Raw genomic sequence first — 25934 nt, 5'->3', positions numbered from 1 at the left:
TTTCTAACTGATGCATTATCATAATGGCTCTCGGTGGGCACAACATATGGTGTTACTTTTGTTTCCAACATGATATAAACCAGATTTTTTTTCTCATTGTATTAAAAATAACACACCATGATTTGCCTCCTTCCTTAGTCGGGTAAGGAGAGGGATGAACAAAAAAGTGGTGTCTCCTTCTGGCAAAACCCCCTTAACCAGAGAAGTTACATTTTAACCAGCAACTCTCAAAATTAATGCCTGGCTACTACATTTGGGGAAAGACATGCTACTACTGATATTAGTGTGAGACACTCATTTTAAAAATCCACCTCTTTTGTCCTTATTTCTCTTCCTTTTCATCCCCAAATCAAATCTTTTCTCTTTATATAATCAAGAACTTCTGCTTGTTATAATTAAATGAATATTTACTGAGCTGGGCTAGTTCTGTAACTGATACTTACAAACACAGAGAAAAGCATCTCTTCCCTCAAGCAACACGTATTCTAACAGTAAATGCTGTCATTTAATTCTGATTTCAATTTCTTTTTCTTTTCCTAATGAGTTTCATTTGCCTACCCTTCATAGCTTTTCTCTGCCTATTTCAGCATGGGTTTTGAGCATGTGTGTGTGTCTCTGTGAATGTTAATCTTCTTTATTGAGTCTTTTACTCCTGTTTATTAAACCTTTCTTCAAATCTCCAGAACTTTCCATATTCTCTGATTCCATGTCCATCATGTAGTACGTTTTAGCCAAAATATGCTCTCTCTTTTTTTTAAGATTTTATTTATTTATTTGAGAGAGAGACAGTGAGAGAGAGCATGAGCGAGGAGAAGGGCAGATGGAGAAGCAGACTCCCCGTGGAACCAGGAGCCCTATGCAGGACTCGATCCCTGGTCTCTGGGATCATGACTTGAGCCGAAGGCAGTCGTCCAACCAAATGAGCCACCCAGGCGTCCCAAAATATGCTCTCTTTTATTAGACACATTCAGAACTAGTAGTTTAGAATGCTATATGCCCCATATGCCTCTGATAAGGAACTTAGCACACTGCTCCAAGTGTTTACATGCCTCAGTCCTCCACTACATAAGAGTTGCTCCAAAGCAGTGGAAAAGTAATGGAGATAGGAAATCAAAAATTGAACTGGGAGCAGAAGTTTGGGGCAAACAGTGGTTGGTAACCATCAGGAGCATGTAAGCATGACTCCCAGGATCCTCAGCAGTCACAGAGCAAGGGATGAATGACCCAAGTTACTTGAGATAAGGGATCCCATCATTTTTCCTGGATTTGCAAGAGTTATGAGTGATCCCTTAAGACTGGGGAATCTGGAGACATTCACTTTATACTAAATTGATGACAATTTCAGTATATTGACAATTTTATTTACCTTTTCCTTTACTGAGAAGGAAACTATATTGAACAAGGTGGCTTACTTTTTATTATGTATATTTAATTAATTTCCTTCCTTAATAACTCTTCTGATAGAGGCAATAAATCTGTAACTTTTAGCCTTAGGAGAGAATTGGAAAGTCCAAAATAAAATGCCTAAATTTATCTTCTCCTTTTGTTAAGTGGTTCTTTAAGAAGAAATGTACATATGATATTTTTCTTGTAGCTGCACAACTCTCTTCTAAGAAAAGTGCATGTGATGAAGGCAAGGGGTCACTGGAGTCCTTTTAATCATTGGACATTTGTTATTTGTTCTAGTCTTATGTATAGGAACAATGTCTATGAGTAGTGTTATCCTCTTTGGGATACCTGTCTCCCATGCTGAATACAGTAATGAAGAGGGTTTTTTTTTACTACATAAAGAAAAAGTTAGCAAAATATTTCCACCATCAAACTACCTTGACTGAGTAATTTTGACTCAAAATACTTTTTATGAAAAAGCTAACTGATATTTGAATCTTTATTACATTTCTTTGATTTTTTCCCTGTGAATGGATATATACATAGTACATATGAAACATATATATGCATAGATGCAATATAATATAGGTATGATCATCTAGAAATAGCCCTTGAATAAACTAAGACTCACAGACCACATTCACACAGCTAGGAAATGCCTCAGCATTCTTGTTGCATGTATCATCATATATTTCACTGCACCTGTTTTGATCTGAACATTTCTTGATGCCAATATACTATGGGTTGTATTAGTGCAATTCAAGAGATAGCTAGCAGAATACTGTATTCACAAGGGCACTTAGCCAGTTCTCAGTTGTTTGTATAGACTACTCACGTCACTTTCTAAATCTTAGGCTGGCTTTTTCCTCTTGGTAGAAATATAGAAAACTGCTTTCTGACACTGAAATACTTAACTTCTGAAATATTTAAGAATAAACCAAATATAAATAAGAGTGGATCTTCTATTTATATGAAATACATCCTAAACTCTGGATGAATTATTATTTCTATTGCTAACACGTTTCTTTATTATTGATACAGATTATCAAGAATAGACTGCCCTCATTGGTCACAACTAAGTTTTCTTTTGTATTCCTAAATGTAGTATAATGGCTTTACCCAAGTGCCTTGATTTAGATGGAGGTTAAAAAGAAGCATCCAGTTTACATGAGCCCTTCTAAATGGGGAGATAGAACTCTCCCACATAAATGAGTATTTTTAATTAACCAACAGATAAAAATAGTATATCAAAATGTTCTTTAGGGAAGAGGTTGTATGCAGGAACTCTCATTTGCAAAACTTCCAGATGAGTTCAAACCTAGAATTACAGGCAACAACCCTGTTTGCCATCCTTAAAGTCATTCTTCATATTTAAGAACTGATGAATTTTATGGCATATGGTTTTGAGTATGGGGTCTGGTATAAACTTAGGAAGACAGAGATTGTTGTATATCTAGAATCAATCAGCCTAGCACTGTGTATACAATCCATGAAGATTACTAAATGAAAGAAGTAATTAATTAATGAACTCAAGAATGTCAGTGTCTCATTTATTAACATGTTTACTTCTCTGTGTGGTACTTACTATATATACTGGAAGCAACATGACATGATCAAATGCCCTGTTTTACAAATAAGACAGTAATACAAAACAAGTGAACAATTTTTGGTAGTTATTTGAGAAAATCAACCATGAGCAATATTGATAGGTTCTAGAAATGTAAACTAATCAAATATGAAGGTATCCCAAATATTTAAACCTTTATTTATGTATTAATAAACATCACAGAAGGGAAAGAAACATTCAAGAAACAAAAAGGAGGGGCGCCTGGGTGGCTCAGTGAGTTAAAGCCTCTGCTTTCCGCTCAGGTCCTAGTCCCAGGGTTCTGGGATCGAGCTGAGCAGAGAGCCTGCTTCCCCCTCTCTCTCTGCCTGCCTCTCTGCCTACTTGTGATCTCTCTCTGTCAAATAAATAAAATCTTTAAAAAAAAAGAAAAACAAAAAGGAGGTAAACAGAAATATTCGCTATTTTTGGCCTCGTTAAAAAATTTGTATTAGTGGTATTTGCTCTACATTGCATAAAAAAGAATTTATAATTCCACTGGACCCCCTAAATTGATAGCTGTTGTGAAGGACTTTCCTAATACTGTGTTAACTGACTATGCTTAGAAGCCAAGTCAAGAATTTCATAATGAAGACAAAATATTGCAGCTGCCTTCAAACACATATATCCAAGCACATAGGCACTATTACCATTTTAAAATTCAGGGTGAATGTAAATAATTTACCTGACACAAGAATAATCAGCATCTTAGCATTGGTAGCTAAGAGACTGTGAAAGAATTTCAGGGTAGCCGGGATATCTTTTACATAATACAGCATCTAGAAATGAAAGAAAAGAGAAATTAGACACTTTTCTATGTCAATTTTTTTGTTACTTGGGTTATATATTCTTTAGAAAGGTTGATTTTCAAGTTGAGAGGTTTTTTTTTTTTTTTCCATTTTATTTTATTTCTTTTCAGTGTTCCAGAATTCATTGTTTATGCACCACACCCAGTACTCCATGCAGTACGTGCCCTCCATAATACCCACCACCAGGTCCCCCTCCCCTCCGAAACCCTCAGTTTATTTCTCAGAGTCCACTGTCTCTCATGATGTGTCTCGTCCTCCGATTTCCCCCAACTCACTTCTCTTCTCTTATCTCCCAGTGTCCTCCGTGTTATTCCTTATGCTCCATAAGTAAGTGAAACCATATGATAACTGACTCTCTCTGCTTGACTTATTTCACTCAGCATAATCTCTTCCAGCCCCATCCATGTTGATACAAAAGTTGGGTATTCGTCCTTTCTGATGGAGGCATAATACTCCATTGTATATAAGGACCGAATCTTCTTTATCCATTCATCTGTTGAAGGGCAGCTTGGCTCTTTCCACAGTTTGGGGACTGCGGCCATTGGTGCTATGAACATTGGGGTACAGACGGCCCTTCTTTTCACTACATCAGTATCTTTGGGGTAAATACCCAGTAGTGCAAATGCAGGATCATAGGGAAGCTCTATTTTTAATTTCTTAAGGAATCTCCACACTGTTTTCCAAAGTGGCTGAACCAACTTGCATTCCCACCAGCAGTGTAAGAGGGGTCCCCTTTCTCCACATCCTCTCCAACACATGTTGTTTACTGTCTTGTTAATTTTGGCCATTCTAACTGGTGTAAGGTGGTATCTCAATGTGGTTTTGATTTTAATCTCCCTGATTGCTAATAAGAGTTTTACTCAACAAAACACTTTAAGAAGAAGATATTCACAAATGACAATACAAAGGACTGATATCCAAGATCTATAAAGAACTCCTCAAACTCAACACACACAAAACAAATAATCTTTTCAAAAAATGGGCAGAAGACATGAACAGACACTTCTCTAAAGAAGCCATGCAAATGGCTAACAGACACATGAAAAAATGTTCACCATCATTAGCCTTCAGAAAGATTCAAATCAAAACCACATTAAGTGGTTCCCACCTTACACCAGTTAGAATGGCCAAAATTAAGAAGACTATGGTATTTGTTTAATTATAGCCAAAGAGTTTTAAATTTACTCTTTCTGGTTTAAATAACAGAGACATTTATAGCTGGAGATACTTCGTCTCTACTCCACATTGGGACATTGATTCTATGCTTGCTCTATATTTTGTGAATTGTAGTTCTGGGAGAAGATGGTGCTGGCACCATAAAAACAGACCCCCATTTCATAGAACTCTGCTTTAAAATTAAGCCCTTTGCACTAGCTTTACCATATGCTCACAGATGCTTTTTATAAATCACAGAAAATATGGCAGTCTCTGATACTGACAGATTCTCTAGGAAAACGGACTGAATAAAGCATGAGATTACATCCCTGGTCACAGGGTGCTGAGGGTCAACTCACCCTTTTTTTTTTTTAATAACTCTGGACCATTTTCTGATGAAATGCAGGGAGAGGTCTTTCCACTCCGCAAGGCAGAGCCTAGAATTATACATTGGCAGTGGAAAATTTTCCCCAAAGGCTTCCTTTGCTTCCCTGTAATCTACCCCCACAGGTACTTCTTATATCTCATCTCCATCTCTCTTGGGCAAGAGTTTAATTTCTATGTAGATGCCTATGATAGAATTTATTACATTAAACAAACACAACTTAAACTTTGCCCCTCTCACATGAATGGATGAAATAAAATGGCGGGGTGCCTGGGTGGCTCAGTGGGATAAGCCTCTGCCTTCAGTTCTGGTCATGGTCCCAGGATCCTGGAATCAAGCTCTACATTGGGCTCTCTGCTCAGCGGGGACCCTGCTTCCCCTTCTCTCTCTTCCTGCTTCTATGCCTACTTGTGATATCTCCCTCTCTCTCTGTCAAATAAATAAATAAAATCTTTAAAAAAAAAAGAAATAAAATGGAGCTGAACATGGCCTATGCTGCTTTGGGGCCATATTTAGTATCATGTCATTCCATGCTGTTCACGACAGGGATAGATACCCAGATACATAATCCATAAGATGGCTAACAGTCTATGATGTAACCTGGCTAAAAAGAGGAGGTGGCCCATAACAGATGCTCTGAAATTTGATCTAATAGATACTGAGATTCTCTGAAGTTGACTGTGAATATTAAGCTGAAAGAATGTCACTTGAGTGTTAAGACTATAAGGAACAATGAAGAGACAAAGACATAACACAGGGAAAATGTGAGCTAGACAGGGAGGAAGGTAGAGAAATAGAACAGTAATGCAGAGGAAGTAGTGTTGCTCTAAGAAAGAAGGAAGACGCATGGAAATTTTGAGAGAAATAGGAGAATGATCTCTGAATCTGCAACATTTTATAACAGGTAAAGAATGGGATCCAGAGCACAAGTGGAGGTACTGGTTTTCGATAAAAGGAGGCCTTTGTAATAAGATGAAAGACAGAGATGGTGGGTACAGATACAGTTGTGTTTATAAATTTGGAGGGTGAAAGATGACTTTCCATTGGATGATTTCTCTTTTTGCTATACAGTATGAAGTGAGGTCATCAGCTGGGAATGAGTGGTGGTGAAGGGGTTACAGGAAGTATAAGGAGAGAGAGGGATGTATGAAATAGTTATATGAGGAGGGAGGAAATTAAGTCTAATAGAGAAACATTGTAGGCTTGATGGGCAATATAAGTACTCCTTTATAGGTAAATGATTTTGTCAGCTAGGAGAACAGAGGTGTAGTATTGCTTGGATATACCAATGTTAGAGTCATTTCTTCCTTTGATTTCTTAAAGGTTTAATCCTTTGGGATGACTGTACTTGTGGACTACAGAATGATGTCTCTTACAACATGTCCAGAGTTTTTCTGAATCCTCCTCTTTTTAGCCAGGTTACATCATAGACTGTTAGCCATCTTATGGATTATGTATCTGGGTATCTGGTATTTCTAAAATATACATCTTCTAATGGTAGACAACATCCAAAGTCTATACACCCATATGCTATCCAGAAATATCAGTGATTCTCATAAATCCATCCCCATAACATCTAATGAATGGTCACCCCCTTTCCAAGAAACCCTTTAGTATATTTCCAAGAAATATACTATCAGTGTTGGATCATAGAAATATATTCCTACTGAATGACTGCCATAAGTAAACTTTATCAACCTAAGAATGATCTAACCTTCCCCTTCTGTCACATGCACACTAACCAGGTCATCAAAGAAGGTTAAGGAAAGGATTCAGAAAAACTCTGGACATCAGTCCATCCAGACCATTAGAGCTGTGCTAAGATATGTCACACTCTACTCTCCTCAAAACTATCTATGAACTTCCAATCCTACAAAAATTAATTAAGCCAACACTGAAAAAAAAAAATCAGTAACAGAAGGTGTGGAGTATAAAAAACCTGGCTTTTTTAATGTTACAGAGAACCTCTCAGTCCTATCAACATCTTTATCCTCAATTTGGATGGATAATGTTCACTTGTAAAATCAGAAATCAGATTTTCATTTTTCTTCCTAAAGGTAGAATATTAGGTATTCTTCACACATATTTCTGAGAAAAAAGTCTCCTGAGAATATATAACAATAAATATTTCTTACCTGAATCATATGAATAAAGTCCCACTTCTGAAATTCTTTTTTCTCCATGATTCTATTTTGATATTCAGATGATGTCTCCTTATGCCAAGCAAACTTTATGTTCTCAAGGTTTGATGTCTTGGCTACAAGCTCTAAAATACAGAAAAGAGATGGCACACCATCAATTTTAATTGCAAATGTAGAATCCATTTCCATTTCGAATTTTAATGCAATCAATGTTATATACATAACAGATATAAAGCACATTTTTCTTTTTTATGTAGCTCTGGAAGACCAGAGAGTTCATCCTGATTTTTTTCTAGTATTAAATGAAATTAGGGAAGAAAGAAAGAGTCAATAAGAAATAATTATAAGAACGCTGATCAGATATTGGTTGCATTTTATCAGTATTAATGGGAAATCAACTGGTGAATTTTATCAGTGGAAAACAAATGATATGTTTCTGTAACCCAGGAGTCAGCAGACCATGGCCGATGGACCATATCTGGCTCACTACCTATTTCTAGACTGCAAACTAAAAACATATACTATTGCACTTTCTGACTTTATGCCTGTTTTGCATATCTCATGCTGCTGGATTTTTAAACGGTTGAAGGAAAAATCAAAAGAATAATATTTCATGAAATGTGAAAATGATATAAAAATCAAACTTTAGTATTTATAAATAAAGTTTTATTGGAACATATGAACACTCAGTTTGTCAGCATCATCTGTGACTGCCGTGGTGCTACAGTAGGAGAGTTGACTAATGTGAGAGAGATCATGTGGCCTAAAAATATTTAGAGTGTGTATTTGTGTATTTTTTCAGAGAGGTTTGCTGACTCCTGCTATATATAATCCATTAAACACAAACCATTTAAGAGCAAGGGTTCTGTTTAAATATTTTTTAATGAATTAATGACTCTGTCTCTAAGAATAAACATCAAAAATAGTAGTTGATCACCAGGGAATAGAAGAATCAGTACAAAAAGAAATCTAATTATTCATTGTTCATATTTCTGAGGTGTTAGTCATGTCTTCCAAGAAAACAAATTAAATATGTTCTTTTCCCAATAAGCTTACAAAGAACATACCACAGTAACTATGTTGTTAATGAGTGAGGGGACAAATTTGGGATGATAAGCCTTTCAGGATAGGATTTTACATAGAGCACCATAGCATACAGATACCTTTGTACTTGGCAATTTGCTCAGCACTTGGCTCAACAACTTCATTGTTGATATGAATTCCTGGATGTTGAATCTGCACTTTGGAAAGAATTTGAAGATCAATTTCACCTAGAAGACAAGCATATGGAACCTATAATATAAGTCCAGTACGAAATGATGAAGATAAATCTGACATAGCGTATTATCTGTCTTACTTGTACTAGGAAAACCCAACATAAATAAAGAATAATGTTCAACTGTGGCCCTGCCACATTGTCTGATGCAGACAGCTAGGTTATAAGTAGGAATGATAATACGACTTAAGGAGGGCTATGATTGTTATTCCTTCTTTCATACATATAACTTTTATTTATCATCTATTACCACATTTTTTTACTAAAGATTTTATTTATTTATTTGACAGAGAGGGATCACAAGTAGGCAGAGAGGTAGGCAGAGGGGTGGAGGGAAAGCAGCCTCCCTGCTGAGCGAGAGCCTGATGTGGGACTCAATCCTAGGATGCTGAGATCATGACCCAAGCCAAAGGTAGAGGCTTAACCCACTGAGCCACCCAGGTGCCCTATTACCATATTATGTTAAATCTAAGATGCCATTGATTATAGGACTCAGTCAACTCTTCTTTTTGTGTCACTAAATTAGAAAAACACTGAAAGATGTATCCCAAATTCAGAGCTGTTAAAAAATATTTTTTTTAAATGTACCTGAGAATTGATAAACTAGGCCACACCAGAACCATATAAAAATATGTTAGAAGAAAAATGTGTTAGGCATAAAAAGAAGATACAAAAAGAGGTCGGACATCCACTTTCAAATACACCATGGTCTAGTGGAAGACACAGGCATGAAAGAACCCTGTTGGGTTGAGCCATGGTGGGAAAAGGAAAGGAGATGGTGAGGAAAAGGATAGGAGGAGAGGTGAGAGAAGTGGAAAGCCTTATGGAGGGAGACCATTCTTGAGCTCTGTGTTACTAGGTAAAGGGAAGTTAGCTCAGAGACTTCTGGGAGAATGAGGAATTGCAGGTAGACAGGACAGCAAGATAGAGACATGAAGTCAGGGAATAGAATGGTATATATGGACTACTGGCACTCAGAATTTTGGAATATTCAGTAAGTCAGGACCTCGTAGGAAAACTTGAGTCCGGTAGGTAAAATGGAAAGGAGGTTATGGCAAAATAGATATATATTCATTAATGCATGCACAAACAATTAATTGCATACTGTGTGTCCTGCACTGTACTAGGTTCTAGCAAATAATGATAGGAAGAACACAGAGATGCCTGTCCTGTTGAAAATTCAGCCTGTAAATGAGTGAGTGAGAGAGATGGTGATGGTTGATGGATCTGAGTTTTAAACCTGTCTTCTCCACTTACTAGTTGTATATAACTTTCAGGAATTTTTTTTTACCTCTCCAAGCTGTACTTTCCTCATCAGAAAAATAGCAATAATGATAGTACATAATTTATTCATTGTGAAGGTTTAGTGAGGCAATGCATATAAAACTCAGTGTAAAATAGACACCCAAAAAACAGTAGCTATTCATTAGTTTCATTATCATTGAGTGCCTCTCTTTGAAAATATCTCCTCTGTCCCTATTGCTGATGCCTTCAACTTAAGTTCTGCACTTTCATTCTTTAAGGTTATGATGCTGACTTTTACTAAAATAGACCTATGTGCTGGTAAGACTAGCCTATGAAAATGATATTAGTTTTTAACATTTTGGTATATATGACATTAACAGAACCTCTACAAGGATAGATATAGTAGGCAACAAAAGCATAAGTTATAAGACTAGGAGGTCTGGAAGAAAGGAAATGAGGAAGATAAATCAGGAACAAAAGATGCTAAACTAGGAAAAAGGGCAGTCACACAGCACCATGAGAGCCCCAAGTACTGGCAGTAGGAGTTGGTGGCGATGGGGAGGGGAAGGAGTGGTAAGGAAGCTGAAATGGAGGATAAAGGAGCCTATGTGACAATTTTATGGCCTCACCAACATGACACCTTTTATACTTTCTGTAGTAACTCTAGATGCCACTTATTGGCCACCTACTATTTGTCAAACACTGTGCTTGGCACTTTACTTGGATCATCTCACTTAATCCTGACCACAGAGTTATCACAAATTCTCACAGTACTATTCCCATTCAGATAAGGTGATTAAAGTAACTTAACACTACTAATATGCCTGAAGTTTAAGGCACATTTTTCTGACTCTAAAGTGGTTGTTCTTCTAAACACTTCATACTAAGAAATAGGAAGATACCAAATACTAGAAGGGCATAAGAAGGGTTTTTTTTCCCCTTTTTTTCCAGTAACTATTTTTGAATGATAAACAAAATAATAATAATAATTACTAGGGCAAAAGGCTGAGAAGAAAAGTTGTGGACTAATGAGAAATAGATTATAGCTTGTCCCAAAGGACCAGAGGCCAAAAACTCGATTTTTTCTTCTATCAACCTAGATACATACATTTTAAGACAAAGAGCACATGAGCAGGGAGGGGAGGGACAAGAAGAGAGGGAAACAGAAAATGTTAAGTAGGCTCCATACCCAGTTGACAGCCTGATCTGCACTTGAATTTGCAATCTTGGAACCATGACCAAGAGTCAGACACTTAACCAACTGAGCCATCCGGGCATTCCCAACCTAGTCATATATTTTAAACAAAAAAAAAAGTAATCATTTCTGAGGATCCCAAATCTAACATTTTAGAACTCAGGAGATTGTATTAATTTTCCTCTTAGGGCTTTATTAGCTCTTCTCCTAAGATGGACCCCAACATTTTTGGTCTACCTAAATGGCAGGATGTATCTAGAACATCCCCAGGGTATATTCTTATATTGTTATTTTCCCAAGCAGCAGAATGTTCTACTACAGTCAGAGCCAGCCAGTCCCTCTTTTTAGGGTAATAATGGGAGGCACAATATTAGAATAGCACCTAAGACAAAAAAACCATGGGTTTACCTAACAACATCTGGACTGTGAGTCTATGTGTGGCCATAAAGTGTCTGTGAATTTTCTGCTGGACCCCTAGCAGAAATAAATGAGCAAAAAAAGGAGATAATGAAACTCTTTCATCAGGAATTAGCACATAGAATCCGTTTCTGTCTTCATGAGTTGACTAACCACATTTCCTCTTTGCTAGGGGCAGTTCTACTTTTCGTTTGTTATGCTGGTTTCCCATCTGGTTTTATTCTTGTCCTAAGTTGTTGTTGTTGTTTTTAAATTTTTGACCAAATATCATTATTATTATTATTATTTTATTTTTACAAATAGTTTTTATTATTTGTAAAATTTATTTGCAGAATAAATTTATTTTATAAATTGACCAACATAATAAAAACCTTTTGATAAATATTTTTTAAAATTATAATAATTTTAATTCTTTACCCACTCCCTACAAATCCCATGCTTAAAAAAAAAATTATTTTAGGGAAGGGGGAGCAGAGGGAAAGGGAAAGAGAGAATTCTCAAGCAGACTCCCCACTAAGTGTAGAGCCTGATGCGGGGCTTGATCCTAGGACCCTGAGATCATGACCTGAGCCAAAGAGAGTCTGATGTTCAACTCCTTATCCATCCAGATGCCCCCACAGCTCTCACTCTTAAAAGTATTCTGGATTTGGGGGCACCTGGGTGGCTCAGTGGGTTAAAGCCTCTGCCTTCGGCCCAGGTCATGATCCCAGGGTCCTGGGATCGAGCCCCACATCTGGCTCTCTGATCAGCGGGGAGTCTGCTTCCCTTCCTCTCTCTCTACCTGCCTCTCTGTCTACTTGTGACCTCTGTCTGTCAAATAAATAAAGAAAATCTTAAAAAAAAAAAGTATTCTGGATTTGACAAATAATTCCACCATGCTGATGAGACACTTATTCTCTGGGCTATGTCTATTATTTATAATAGACTGCATTATTTCTTATTATAATAGATTATATAGATAGATTATAGATAGACAGACAGACAGATAGTTGTAGAGATCACCCAAAATATAATACATTCCTTGTTCTCATACCCTACACAGTTGGCTTCCTAGCATCTCTCAGAAATAGGAGACCTGTGTTTAAAAAAATGACTAATGTGAACGTCTTCCTCAACAAAAAGAGAATAATAAAGAGGTAGTTCAGATGTTCTATAGTATTATGTCCTATAGTCTGTCTTAACATTTAGTTATAAATGTCTTAGCATTTAGTTATAAATATATGTCTTAGCATTTAGTTATAAATATATTTATATATACATAAGACATGAAAATATGTCAGCATTTAGTTATAAATATATTTTTAATACATTACCTATGTTGTTCACTATCCATTCCGTCTCCCAAGATGTGCTCCTTCCTTCTTTCTCCTTCTCAGCTGTGTGTAAATTTCCTGCTAAATGTTTCTATATTTTTTCCCATTCCTATTAGCAATCCTTGTTCAGTCCCAATTATCTGTGTCTTCGAATTCTGCAAAAATATCCTAAAATTTCACCCTCTCTCTGCTGAACTTTCTGTCCCCCAAAGCCATCACTACAACAATCATCCGAAACTCTAAGCTAAGCAAGCCCGTCACTTCCCTGCTTAAAACCTTCTGACTAATCAACTAGATGAAGTCCAAGCTCTTAAACTGGGCATAGACCACCCTGCCTACTTCCTAATCTCATCTCTCACAGCTTCATGTTTTGAAACTTTTGGCTCCGGAACCTTGAATTTCTTGCATTTTTACCCTTCTTTCTCCCCCGCTGCCCTTCACATACACCATGCTCTTCTGTGCCTTTTGTCTTCTGCCAGGAATCCTTCCCCTCATTTCTTTACATCATCTAACTCCAACACATCTTGAACTCTTCTACACATGACTAATTACCTTGGAAAACTTTCCCACAGAGCCTGGAAATAGCATCAAAATCCTTCAGACAGAAATGACCCATCAATTGACTGGAGTTTGCAACACAGACAAAACCTTGTTTTCTCTGATATAAATTATTGATTTACTTCACTTACTTTATTCACTAGAAAAGACTTGATTTCAACAAGTTTGTTAGAAAGTATCAAGGACTCTAAAATGCTAGATTGAATGAGCAGGTTTGATCATCAATCACTGTAAAGCATTGTGCGGGGTTATTTGAACTGTAGTACCATGAGTCAGCAATAAGAGATTCAAACAAACAAAAACAAAAACAAATAAAAGGGGAAAAAAGAGAAAAAAAAAAGGAAGGGGATCATTTTTTCTTTCTCAACTGAATTTTCCTGAGTAGGAACCCTAACATTATGAATGTGTTCCACTATCAGACATTAAGCATACTAGAAATGCTTTTCAGAGAGCACATAAGCCAAACTAACATGCCAAAAGAATGGGAGAAAGTAAACTAGAAATGAATCAATCAAATAATTCAGAAATTCTCAGCAAATTAAGAGGTAAATGAAAGAAATGTGGAAGCCAACACTTTTATTGTGCATTGCAAAGCCTCCTGGAAATCCTAACTTTGAGGTCCAAGAAAACAGCATTTACAGAGAAGAAGGCAATACATGTTTATCTCAAAGTCAGTCTCTTATTAGGCATTGTTTGATCGTAATTCTGACAGTTGTAGACTACTTATTTATAACATCTTAAATCTTCAGCTACGTAAATGCCAACAGCTGTTGGGGTTAACTAAAGTCTTATTATGTGTTTCCCCTTAAAGGTTTGGAACAAAATCTGCAGTTTCCTATGTCAAATGGAAAAATTATAATGATTTAAAAACTCTATTTTTATATACTATCTTTTTGGAGTCTGTGCATTTTATGATGATGTAATTGATTTTCTCAGTTGGTTAATATGTAAAACTTGAGCAAAGTTGAGAAAATCCAAATGTGTCAAAATGTTATAGAGTACTTTGTTTTAATATACAGTGTTTAGAAAGATATGCACCAGTTTACAATCATTGGTTATCTCAGGTGGTGGAATTACAGGTTATTTTTCATCCACCCCCCTTTTTAAAAAATTTTCATTCCCGTGACCTTTTCATTACAGAAATGAAAACATGTACCTCCCACTCACTTTCATCCATTTTGCCCATACCCCAACCCCCTTCCTTGGGCAATCACCAGTTTGTTCTCTATATATAGGAGTCTGTTTCTGCTTCACTTGTTTGTTTTGTTTTTGTTTATATTCTATTTAAAAGTGAAATCATGGGCATCTGGGTGGCTCAGTGGGTTAAAGCCTCTGCCTTTAGCTCAGGTCATGATCCCAGGATCATGGGATCAAGCCCAGCATCCGGCTCTCTGCTCAGCAGGGAGCCTGCTTCCCCATCTCTCTCTGCTGCCTCTGCCTACTTGTGATCTCTGTCAAATAAATAAAATCTTAAAAAAAATTTTTAGGGGGGTTATGGACATTGGGGAGGGTATGTGCTTTGGTGAGTGCTGTGAAGTGTGTAAACCTGGCGATTCACAGACCTGGACCCCTGGGGATAAAAATATATGTTTACAAAAAATAAAAAATTAAAAAAAAAATTTTTTTTAAATAAAGTGAAATCATATGGTATTTTTCTTTCTCAGGTTGACTTATTTCACTTAGCATAATCCATGTTGTTGCAAATGGCAATATTTTATTCTTTTTTATTGCTGAGGATTATTCCTGTGTTTGTGTGCGTGTGCATGTGTGTATATGTGTACACACATCTTCTTTATTCATTCATCATTTGGTAGACACTTACGTAGCTTCCAAATCGTCACTACTGTAAGTAATGCTGCAATGAACACAGGGATGCATAGAGCTTTTCAAGTTAGTTCTTTTGTTTTCTTTAAGTAAATACACAGAAGTGTAATTACTGAACTATATGGTATTTCTGTTTTTAATATTTTTGTGGAACCTCCATGCTGTTTCCCATAGTAGCTGCACCAATGTACATTCCCACCAAGAGTGCATGAAGATTAGTTTTTTTCCACATCTTTGCCCAGATACTGGCCATTCTGACAGTGTGAGGTGATATCTCACTGGTGGTCTTGATTTTCAATTCCGTGATGATGAGTAATGTTGAGCATCTTTTTATGTGTTTGTTAGCTATCTGTATGTCTTCTTTGGAAAATTATTCAAATCCTCTGAGGATTTGAATAGGATTTGAATCCTCAGAGGATTATTCAAATCCTCTGCCCACTTTTAATTGGTTATTTGTTTTTTCTTGTGTTGAGTTCGGAGTTCTTTACATAGTTTGGATATTGACCACTCATCAGATACTGGATTTACAAATATCTTTCCCATTCAGTAGGTTGCCTTATTGTTTTGTTGTCTCTTTCACTGTGCAAAACCTTTTTGTTTTGGCACAGTCACAATAGTTTATTTTTGGTTTTGTTTCCCTTGCCTGAGGAGACAGATCCAGAAAAATGTTTCTAAGGCCAATGTCAAGGAGACTACTGACAATATTTTGTTCTAGGAGTTTTAGGATTTCAGGTGTCATATTTAAGCCTTTAATCCATTTTGAATTTAATTTTGTGTATGGTGTAATATGGTGGGTCATCTTTTGTATGCAGCTATCCAGTTTTCCCAGAATCATTTATTTAAGAGATTGCCTTTTCCCCCATTGTATATTCCCGCCTCATTTCCTGTAGATTAATTGACCATATAAGTGTAGGTTTATTTCTGGACACTCTATTCTGTTCCATTGATCTATGTGTCTATTTTTGTGCCAGTACCATACTGTTTAGATCACTGCCTCCAGCTTTGCTCTTCTTTTCAAACTTGCTTGGCTATTTGGGGTCTTTACATCCAAATTTTAGAATTGTTTTTTTTCTAGTTGTTTGAAAAATGCTGTTGGTATTTTGATAGGGATTGCATTAAATGTGTAGATTGTTTTGGGTACTATGAGTATTTTAACAAATTTTTTTCTTCCAATCCATGAACATGGAATGTCTTTCTATTTCTTTGTATGATCTTCAATTTTCTTTCATCAGTGTTTTATAGTTTTCAGAGTATAAGTATTTTACCTCTTTGGTTAAGTTTTTCCTAGATATCTCATTATATTTGGTGTAATTGTAAATGAGATTTTTTTTCTTAATTTCTCTTTCTGTTGTTTCGAGTGTATAGGAATGCGAAAGATTTTGTACACGGATTTTGTATCCTGCAACTTTACTGATTTCATCTGGTAAATGAAACTGATAATTCCAGTAAGGTTTTTTGTTTGTTTGTTTGTTTGTTTGGTGGAGTCTTCAGGGTTTTCTATAGAGAGTATCATGTCACTTACAAATTGTGAAAGTTTTACTTCTTTACTGATTTGGATGTCTTTTATTTCTCTTTGTTGTCTGATTGCTGTGGCTAGGACTTTCAGTACTATGTTAAATAAAAGTGGTGAGGTTGGACATCCTTGTCTTATATCTGACCTTAGGGCAAAAGCTCTCAGTTTTTCCCCACTGAGGAAGATATATATCCTTTATTATGTTGAGGTGTGTTCCCTCTAAACCTACTTTATGGAGGGTTTTATCATGGATGGATGTTATACTTGGTCAAATGCTTTTTCTGTATCTATTGAAATAATCGTATGGTTTTATCTTTTCTCTTACTGATGTTAGGTATCACATTGACTGATTTGCAAATACCAAACCACCCTTGCTTCCCAGAATAAATCATGCTTGATCGTGGTGAATGATTTTTTAAAATGTATTGTTGGATTATGTTTGCTAGTATTTTGTTGAAGACTTTTGCATCTATGTTCCTCAGAGATCTTGGCCTGTAGTTCTCCCTTTTAGTGGTGTCTATCTGGTTTTGGTATCAGGGTTATGCTGGCCTCATTGAATGAATTTGGAAGTTTTCCTTCCTCCTCCTCCTCCCCCTTTCCTTCTCCCCTCCTCCTCCTCCACCTTTTGAATAGTTTGAGAAGAACAGATATTAATTCTTCTTTTTTTATTTGGAGATAATTATTAGCATTTTAAAAAATTTAATTTTTTTTTTTTTCAGTGTTCCAAAATTCAAAATGATTCGTAGAGTTCACCTGTGAGGCCATGTGGTCCTGGACTTTTGTTTGCTGGCAGTTTTTTTGTTTTTTGTTTTTTTGAGGTTTTTGTTTTTGTTTTTAATTTATTTGGCAGAGAGCGATCACAAGTAGGCAGAGAGGCAGGCAGAGAGAGAAGGGGAAGCAGGCTCCCCGCTGAGCAGAGAACCTGATGCAGGGCTCGATTCCAGGACCTTGAGATCATGACCTGAGACAAAAGCAGAGGTTTTTTTTTTTTTTTTTTTTTTTTTTTTTTTTTTTTTTTATTTTTTATAAACATATATTTTTTATACACATATATTTTTATCCCCAGGTCTGTGAATCACCAGGTTTACACACTTCACAGCACTCACCAAATCACATACCCTCCCCAATGTCCATAATCCCACCCCCTTCTCCCCAACCCCCTCCCCCCGGCAACCCTCAGTTTGTTTTGTGAGATTAAGAGTCACTTATGGTTTGTCTCCCTCCCAATCCCATCTTGTTTCATTTATTCTTCTACCCACTTAAGCCTCCATGTTGCATCACCACTTCCTCATATCAGGGAGATCATATGATAGTTGTCTTTCTCTGCTTGACTTATTTCGCTAAGCATGATACGCTCTAGTTCCATCCATGTTGTTGCAAATGGCAAGATTTCATTTCTTTTGATGGCTGCATAGTATTCCATTGTGTATATATACCACATCTTCTTGATCCATTCATCTGTTGATGGACATCTAGGTTCTTTCCATAGTTTGGCTATTGTGGACATTGCTGCTATAAACATTCGGGTGCATGTGTCCCTTTGGATCACTACATTTATATCTTTAGGGTAAATACCCAATAGTGCAATTGCTGGGTCATAGGGCAGTTCTATTTTCAACATTTTGAGGAACCTCCATGCTGTTTTCCAGAGTGGCTGCACCAGCTTGCATTCCCACCAACAGTGTAGGAGGGTTCCCCTTTCTCCGCATCCTCGCCAGCATCTGTCATTTCCTGACTTGTTGATTTTAGCCATTCTGACTGGTGTGAGGTGATATCTCATTGTGGTTTTGATTTGTATTTCCCTGATGCCAAGTGATATGGAGCACTTTTTCATGTGTCTGTTGGCCATCTGGATGTCTTCTTTGCAGAAATGTCTGTTCATGTCTTCTGCCCATTTCTTGATTGGATTATTTGTTCTTTGGGTGTTGAGTTTGCTAAGTTCTTTATAGATTCTGGACACTAGTCCTTTATCTGATATGTCGTTTGCAAATATCTTCTCCCATTCTGTCAGTTGTCTTTTGATTTTGTTAACTGTTTCCTTTGCTGTGCAAAAGCTTTTGATCTTGATGAAATCCCAGTAGTTCATTTTTTTCCCTTGCTTCCCTTGCCTTTTGCGTTGTTCCTAGGAAGATGTTGCTGCGGCAGAGGTCGAAGAGGTTGCTGCCCGTGTTCTCCTCAAGGATTTTGATGGATTCCTTTCGTACATTGAGGTCCTTCATCCATTTTGAGTCTATTTTTGTGTGTGGTGTAAGGAAATGGTCCAATTTCATTTTTCTGCATGTGGCTGTCCAATTTTCCCAGCACCATTTATTGAAAAGGCTGTCTTTTTTCCATTGGACATTCTTTCCTGCTTTGTCGAAGATTAGTTGACCATAGAGTTGAGGGTCTATTTCTGGGCTCTCTATTCTGTTCCATTGATCTATGTGTCTGTTTTTGTGCCAGTACCATGCTGTCTTGATGATGACAGCTTTGTAATAGAGCTTGAAGTCCGGAATTGTGATGCCACCAACGTTGGCTTTCTTTTTCAATATCCCTTTGGCTATTCGAGGTCTTTTCTGGTTCCATATAAATTTTAGAATTATTTGTTCCATTTCTTTGAAAAAGATGGATGGTACTTTGATAGGAATTGCATTAAATGTGTAGATTGCTTTAGGTAGCATAGACATTTTCACAATATTTATTCTTCCAATCCAGGAGCATGGAACATTTTTCCATTTCTTTGTGTCTTCCTCAATTTCTTTCATGAGTACTTTATAGTTTTCTGAGTATAGATTCTGTGTCTCTTTGGTTAGGTTTATTCCTAGGTATCTTATGGTTTTGGATGCAATTGTAAATGGGATTGACTCCTTAATATCTCTTTCTTCTGTCTTGCTGTTGGTGTAGAGAAATGCAACTGATTTCTGTGCATTGATTTTATATCCTGACACTTTACTGAATTCCTGTATAAGTTCTAGCAGTTTTGGAGTGGAGTCTTTTGGGTTTTCCACATATAGTATCATATCATCTGCGAAGAGTGATAATTTGACTTCTTCTTTGCCGATTTGGATGCCTTTAATTTCCTTTTGTTGTCTGATTGCTGAGGCTAGGACCTCTAGTACGATGTTGAATAGCAGTGGTGATAATGGACATCCCTGCCGTGTTCCTGACCTTAGCGGAAAAGCTTTCAGTTTTTCTCCATTGAGAATGATATTTGCGGTGGGTTTTTCATAGATGGCTTTGATGATATTGAGGTATGTGCCCTCTATCCCTACACTTTGAAGAGTTTTGATCAGGAAGGGATGTTGTACTTTGTCAAATGCTTTTTCAGCATCTATTGAGAGTATCATATGGTTCTTGTTCTTACTTTTATTGATGTGTTGTATCACATTGACTGATTTGCGGATGTTGAACCAACCTTGCAGCCCTGGAATAAATCCCACTTGGTCGTGGTGAATAATCTTTTTAATGTACTGTTGAATCCGATTGGCTAGTATTTTGTTGAGTATTTTCGCATCTGTGTTCATCAAGGATATCGGTCTATAGCTCTCTTTTTTGGTGGGATCCTTGTCTGGTTTTGGGATCAAGGTGATGCTGGCCTCATAAAATGAGTTTGGAAGTTTTCCTTCCATTTCTATTTTTTGGAACAGTTTCAGGAGAATAGGAATTAGTTCTTCTTTAAATGTTTGGTAGAATTCCCCCGGGAAGCCGTCTGGCCCTGGGCTTTTGTTTGTTTGGAGATTTTTAATGACTGTTTCAATCTCCTTACTGGTTATGGGTCTGTTCAGGCTTTCTATTTCTTCATGGTTCAGTTGTGGTAGTTTATATGTTTCTAGGAATGCATCCATTTCTTCCAGATTGTCAAATTTATTGCCGTAGAGTTGCTCATAGTATGTTCTTATAATAGTTTGTATTTCCTTGGTGTTAGTTGTGATCTCTCCTCTTTCATTCATGATTTTATTTATTTGGGTCCTTTCTCTTTTCTTTTTGATAAGTCGGGCCAGGGGTTTATCAATTTTATTAATTCTTTCAAAGAACCAGCTCCTAGTTTCGTTGATTTGTTCTATTGTTTTTTTGGTTTCTATTTCATTGATTTCTGCTCTGATCTTTATGATTTCTCTTCTCCTGCTGGGCTTAGGGTTTCTTTCTTGTTCCTTCTCCAGCTCCTTTAGGTGTAGGGTTAGGTTGTGTACCTGAGACCTTTCTTGTTTCTTGAGAAAGGCTTGTACCGCTATATATTTTCCTCTCAGGACTGCCTTTGTTGTGTCCCACAGATTTTGAACCGTTGTATTTTCATTATCATTTGTTTCCATGATTTTTTTCAATTCTTCTTTAATTTCCCGGTTGACCCATTCATTCTTTAGAAGGATACTGTTTAGTCTCCATGTATTTGGGTTCTTTCCAAACTTCCTTTTGTGGTTGAGTTCTAGCTTTAGAGCATTGTGGTCTGAAAATATGCAGGGAATGATCCCAATCTTTTGATACCGGTTGAGTCCTGATTTAGGACCGAGGATGTGATCTATTCTGGAGAATGTACCATGTGCACTAGAGAAGAATGTGTATTCTGTTGCTTTGGGATGAAATATTCTGAATATATCTGTGATGTCCATCTGGTCCAGTGTGTCATTTAAGGCCTTTATTTCCTTGCTGATCTTTTGCTTGGATGACCTGTCCATTTCAGTGAGGGGAATATTAAAGTCCCCTACTATTATTGTATTGTTGTTTATGTGTTTCTTTGATTTTGTTATTAATTGGTTTATATAGTTGGCTGCTCCCACGTTGGGGGCATAGATATTTAAAATTGTTAAATCTTCTTGTTGGACAGACCCTTTGAGTATGATATAGTGTCCTTCCTCATCTCTTATTACAGTCTTTGGCTTAAAATCTAATTGATCTGATATAAGGATTGCCACTCCTGCTTTCTTCTGATGTCCATTAGCATGGTAAATTCTTTTCCACCCCCTCACTTTAAATCTGGAGGTGTCTTCGGGCTTAAAATGTGTTTCTTGGAGGCAACATATAGATGGGTTTTGTTTTTTTATCCATTCTGATACCCTGTGTCTTTTGACAGGGGCATTTAGCCCATTCACATTCAGGGTAACTATTGAGAGATAGGAATTTAGTGCCATTGTATTGCCTGTAAGGTGACTGTTACTGTATATGGTCTCTGTTCCTTTCTGATCTACCACTTGTAGGCTCTCTCTTTGCTTAGAGGACCCCTTTCAATATTTCCTGTAGAGCTGGTTTGGTATTTGCAAATTCTTTCAGTTGTTGTTTGTCCTGGAAGCTTTTAATCTCTCCTTCTATTTTCAATGATAGCCTAGCTGGATATAGTATTCTTGGCTGCATGTTTTTCTCGTTTAGTGCTCTGAAAATATCATGCCAGCTCTTTCTGGCCTGCCAGGTCTCTGTGGATAAGTCAGCTGCCAATCTAATATTTTTACCATTGTATGTTACAGACTTCTTTTCCCGGGCTGCTTTCAGGATTTTCTCTTTGTCATTGAGACTTGTAAATTTTACTATTATGTGACGGGGTGTGGGCCTATTCTTATTTATTTTGAGGGGCATTCTCTGAACCTCCTGAATTTTGATGCTTGTTCCCTTTGCCATATTGGGGAAATTCTCCCCAATAATTCTCTCCAGTATACCTTCTGCTCCCCTCTCACTTTCTTCTTCTTCTGGAATCCCAATTATTCTAATGTTGTTTCGTCTTATGGTGTCACTTATTTCTCGAATTCTCCCCTCGTGGTCCAGTAGCTGTTTGTCCCTCTTTTGATCAGCTTCTTTATTCTCTGTCATTTGGTCTTCTATATCACTAATTCTTTCTTCTGCCTCATTTATCCTAGCAGTGAGAGCCTCCATTTTTGATTGCACCTCATTAATAGCTTTTTTGATTTCAACTTGGTTAGATTTTAGTTCTTTTATTTCTCCAGAAAGGGCTTTTATATCTCTCGAGAGGGTTTCTCTAATATCTTCCATGCCTTTTTCGAGCCCGGCTAGAACCTTGAGAATTGTCATTCTGAACTCTAGATCTGACATATTACCGATGTCTGTATTGATTAGGTCCCTAGCCTTCGGTACTGCCTCTTGTTCTTTTTTTTGTGGTGAATTTTTACGTCTTGTCATTTTGTCCAGATAAGAGTAAATGAAGGGGCAAGTAAAATACTAAAAGGGTGGCAACAACCCCAGGAAAATATGCTTTAGCCAAATTAGAAGAGATCCAAAATCGTGAGTGGGGAGAAAGGGGATAAAAAGAGGTTCAAAAAGGAAGAAAGAAAAAAGAAAAAAAAAAAAAAAAAAAAAGAAAAGAATTTTTTTTTAAAAAAGAAAACACCTAAGAAAAATGTAAAAAAAAATATATATATATTAGATAAACTAGTAAAAAATCGTTAAAAAAGAAAAAGGTAACAGTTAAAAAAAAAAAAAATTTTACCCGAAGGCGAGAAAAAAAAAAAAAATGAAAAAGAAAAAATTAAATTAACTGCAAGACTAAAAAAAATCACAGGAAAAAAGCCATGAGTTCCATGCTTGGCTTTCTCCTCCTCTGGAATTCTGCTGCTCTCCTTGGTATTGAAACCGCACTCCTTGGTAGGTGAGCTTGGTCTCGGCTGGATTTCTTGTTGATCTTCTGGGGGAGGGGCCTGTTGTAGTGATTTTCAAGTGTCTTTGCCCCAGGCGGAATTACACCGCCCTTACCCGGGGCCGGGGTGAGTAATCCGCTCGGGTTTGCTTTCAGGAGCTTTTGTTCCCTGAGTGCTTTCCGTAGAGTTCCAGAGGACGGGAATACAAATGGCGGCCTCCTGGTCTCCGGCCCGGAGGAGCCGAGAGCCCAGGGCCCCACTCCTCAGTGCGCCCTCAGAGAACAGCGCCCAGTTACTCCCGTCTGCCTGACCTCCGGCTGCGCTCCGAGCTCACCGAGCCTGCGACCGGTTCAAGGTAACACGGAGCTGCGAGCTTACTGTCGGCTCTGTCTCTGTAGCCGGCTTTCCCGTTCCAATACCCGCAAGCTCTGCGACACTCAGACACCCCCGATCCTTCTGTGACCCTGCGGGACCTGAGGCCACGCTGACCCCGCGTGGGCTTCGCCCCGGTTTAGCCTCTGGAGCGATGTCCCTCAGCGGAACAGACTTTTAAAAGTCCTGATTTTGTGCGCCGTTGCTCCGCCGCTTGCCGGGAGCCGGCCCCTCCCCCCGGGGTCTATCTTCCCGTCGCTTTGGATTCACTTCTCCGCCGGTCCTACCTTTCAGAAAGTGGTTGTTTTTCTGTTTCCAGAATTGCTGTTCTTCTTCTCTTCGATCTGCCGATGGATTTTCAGGTGTTTGCAATCTTTAGATAAGCTATCTAGCTGATCTCCGGCTAGCTGAAGCAGTCTCAGCTTGCTACTTCTCCGCCATCTTGACTCCTCAAAGCAGAGGTTTTTAACTCACTGAGTCACCCAGGCGCCCCTGCTGGCAGTCTTTAAATTACTGATTCCATCCCTTTGCTGGTTATTGATCTGTTCAAATTTCCTGTTTCATCTTTTTTTGGTTTAGGCAGTTTATATGTTTCCAGGAATTTATCCATTTCTTGTAGGTCGTCCAGTATGTTACCATATAATTTTTCACTTTATTCTCTTATAATTGTTTGTATATCTGGGTGTTGGTTATTTTGCATCTCTCATTTGTGACTTTATTTGAGTCATTTCTCTTTTTTCTTCATTAAGTATGGTGAGGAGTTGATCAATTTTATTGAATTTTTTTTTCAAAGAAACAGTTCCTGCTTTCATTGATCTGTCCTATTGTGGTTTTAGTTTCTATATCATTTATTTCTGCTCTGATCTTTATTATTTCCTTCCTTCTGCTGGCTTTAGGTTTTGTTTGTTGTACTTTTTCTTGCTCCTTTTGCCTAAAGTTAGGTTTTTGTTTGAAATTTTTCTTTCTTCTTGAGGTCAGCCTGAATTGCAATAAAACCTTCTAAGAACTGCTTTTGCTTCATCCCAAATGTTTTAGATTGTTATATTTTCATTTTAATTTGTTTCCATGTACTTTTTTTACTTCTTCTTTGATTTCCTGGCTGACTGATTCATTGTTTAGTAGTAAGTTATTTAACCTCCATGTATTTGTGGTCTTCCTAAACTTTTTCTTGAGGTTGACTTCTAGTTACATAGAAGTAACTAGAAGTCATCTATGATCATCTTGAATTTTTTGAGACTTATATTGTAACCTAATATATGATCTGTTCTGGAGAATATTCTGTGTGCACTAGAAAAGAATGTATATTCTGCTGTTTTAGGATGGCGTGTCCTGAATATATCTATTAAATCCATCTGTTCCAGTATGTCATTCAAAACCATTGTTTCCTGGTTGATCTTCTGTTTAGATAATGTGTCCATTGATGTAAGTATTAAAGTCCCCTACTATTACTGTATTATCAATTAGTTCCTTTGTATTTGCTAGTAACTTTTATGTATATTGTGTTCCTATATTTTGTGTGCATAAATATTTAACAATTGTTACATCTTTTTGTTGGATGGCTCCCTTTATTATTATATATTGTCTTTGTCACTTCTTAGAGTCTTTGTTTTCAAGTCATTTGTCTGATATAAGCATTGATATTCTGGCTTTCTTTTGAAACCCATTTGCATGATAAATCCCCTCCTTTTCAATCTTCAGGTGTCCTTAGGTCTAAAATGAGTCTCAGAGGCAGCATATAGATGGGTCTTATTTTTTTATCCATTTTGTCACCCTACATTTTTGATTAGAGCATTTAGTCCATTTATATTCAAAACAATTATTGATAGGTATGAATTTATTGTCATTTTATTTGTTTTGTGGTTGTTTTTGATATTTCCTCTGATTCTTTATTCTCTTTCTCTCTTTCATGGTGTGCTGATTTTCTTCAGTGATATATTTTGATTTCTTTTTATTCTTTACATATTTATCAGTGGTTTTTAATATATGGTTACCACTAGGTTTGCATATAACCTCTTCTGCATATAGCAATCTTTATTAAGTTGATGGTCATTTAGGTTTGAACCCATTCTTTACTCTTCTCCTCCCCATGCCGTATGTATACACTGCCATATTTTGCATTCTTTTACTTCATGAGTTGACTGATTTTTTTTTACAGAAATATTCGTTCTTACTGCTTTTGTGT

General features: G+C 37.1%; 1 protein-coding gene across 3 annotated transcripts in view; it reads right to left on the bottom strand.

Moving 5' to 3' along the window:
* The window catches only part of HNMT (histamine N-methyltransferase), a 52420-nt gene that overhangs the window by 3086 nt on the left and 23400 nt on the right, over positions 1-25934 (bottom strand). For all 3 annotated transcript variants that reach the window (XM_059166743.1, XM_059166742.1, XM_059166741.1), the window contains 3 exons: positions 8646-8753; positions 7477-7607; positions 3678-3771 (listed from right to left, as the gene is read on the bottom strand). In XM_059166743.1, the coding sequence (XP_059022726.1) occupies positions 3678-3771; positions 7477-7607; positions 8646-8753 (333 nt within the window). The remainder of the gene's footprint in view (positions 1-3677; positions 3772-7476; positions 7608-8645; positions 8754-25934) is intronic.

Source organism: Mustela lutreola, chromosome 3 (genome assembly GCF_030435805.1).
Source record: "Mustela lutreola isolate mMusLut2 chromosome 3, mMusLut2.pri, whole genome shotgun sequence".
Taxonomy (NCBI): domain Eukaryota; kingdom Metazoa; phylum Chordata; class Mammalia; order Carnivora; family Mustelidae; genus Mustela; species Mustela lutreola.
The sequence above is the reverse complement of the archived record's forward strand: the minus strand, read 5'-3'. Positions and strand labels throughout refer to the sequence as shown.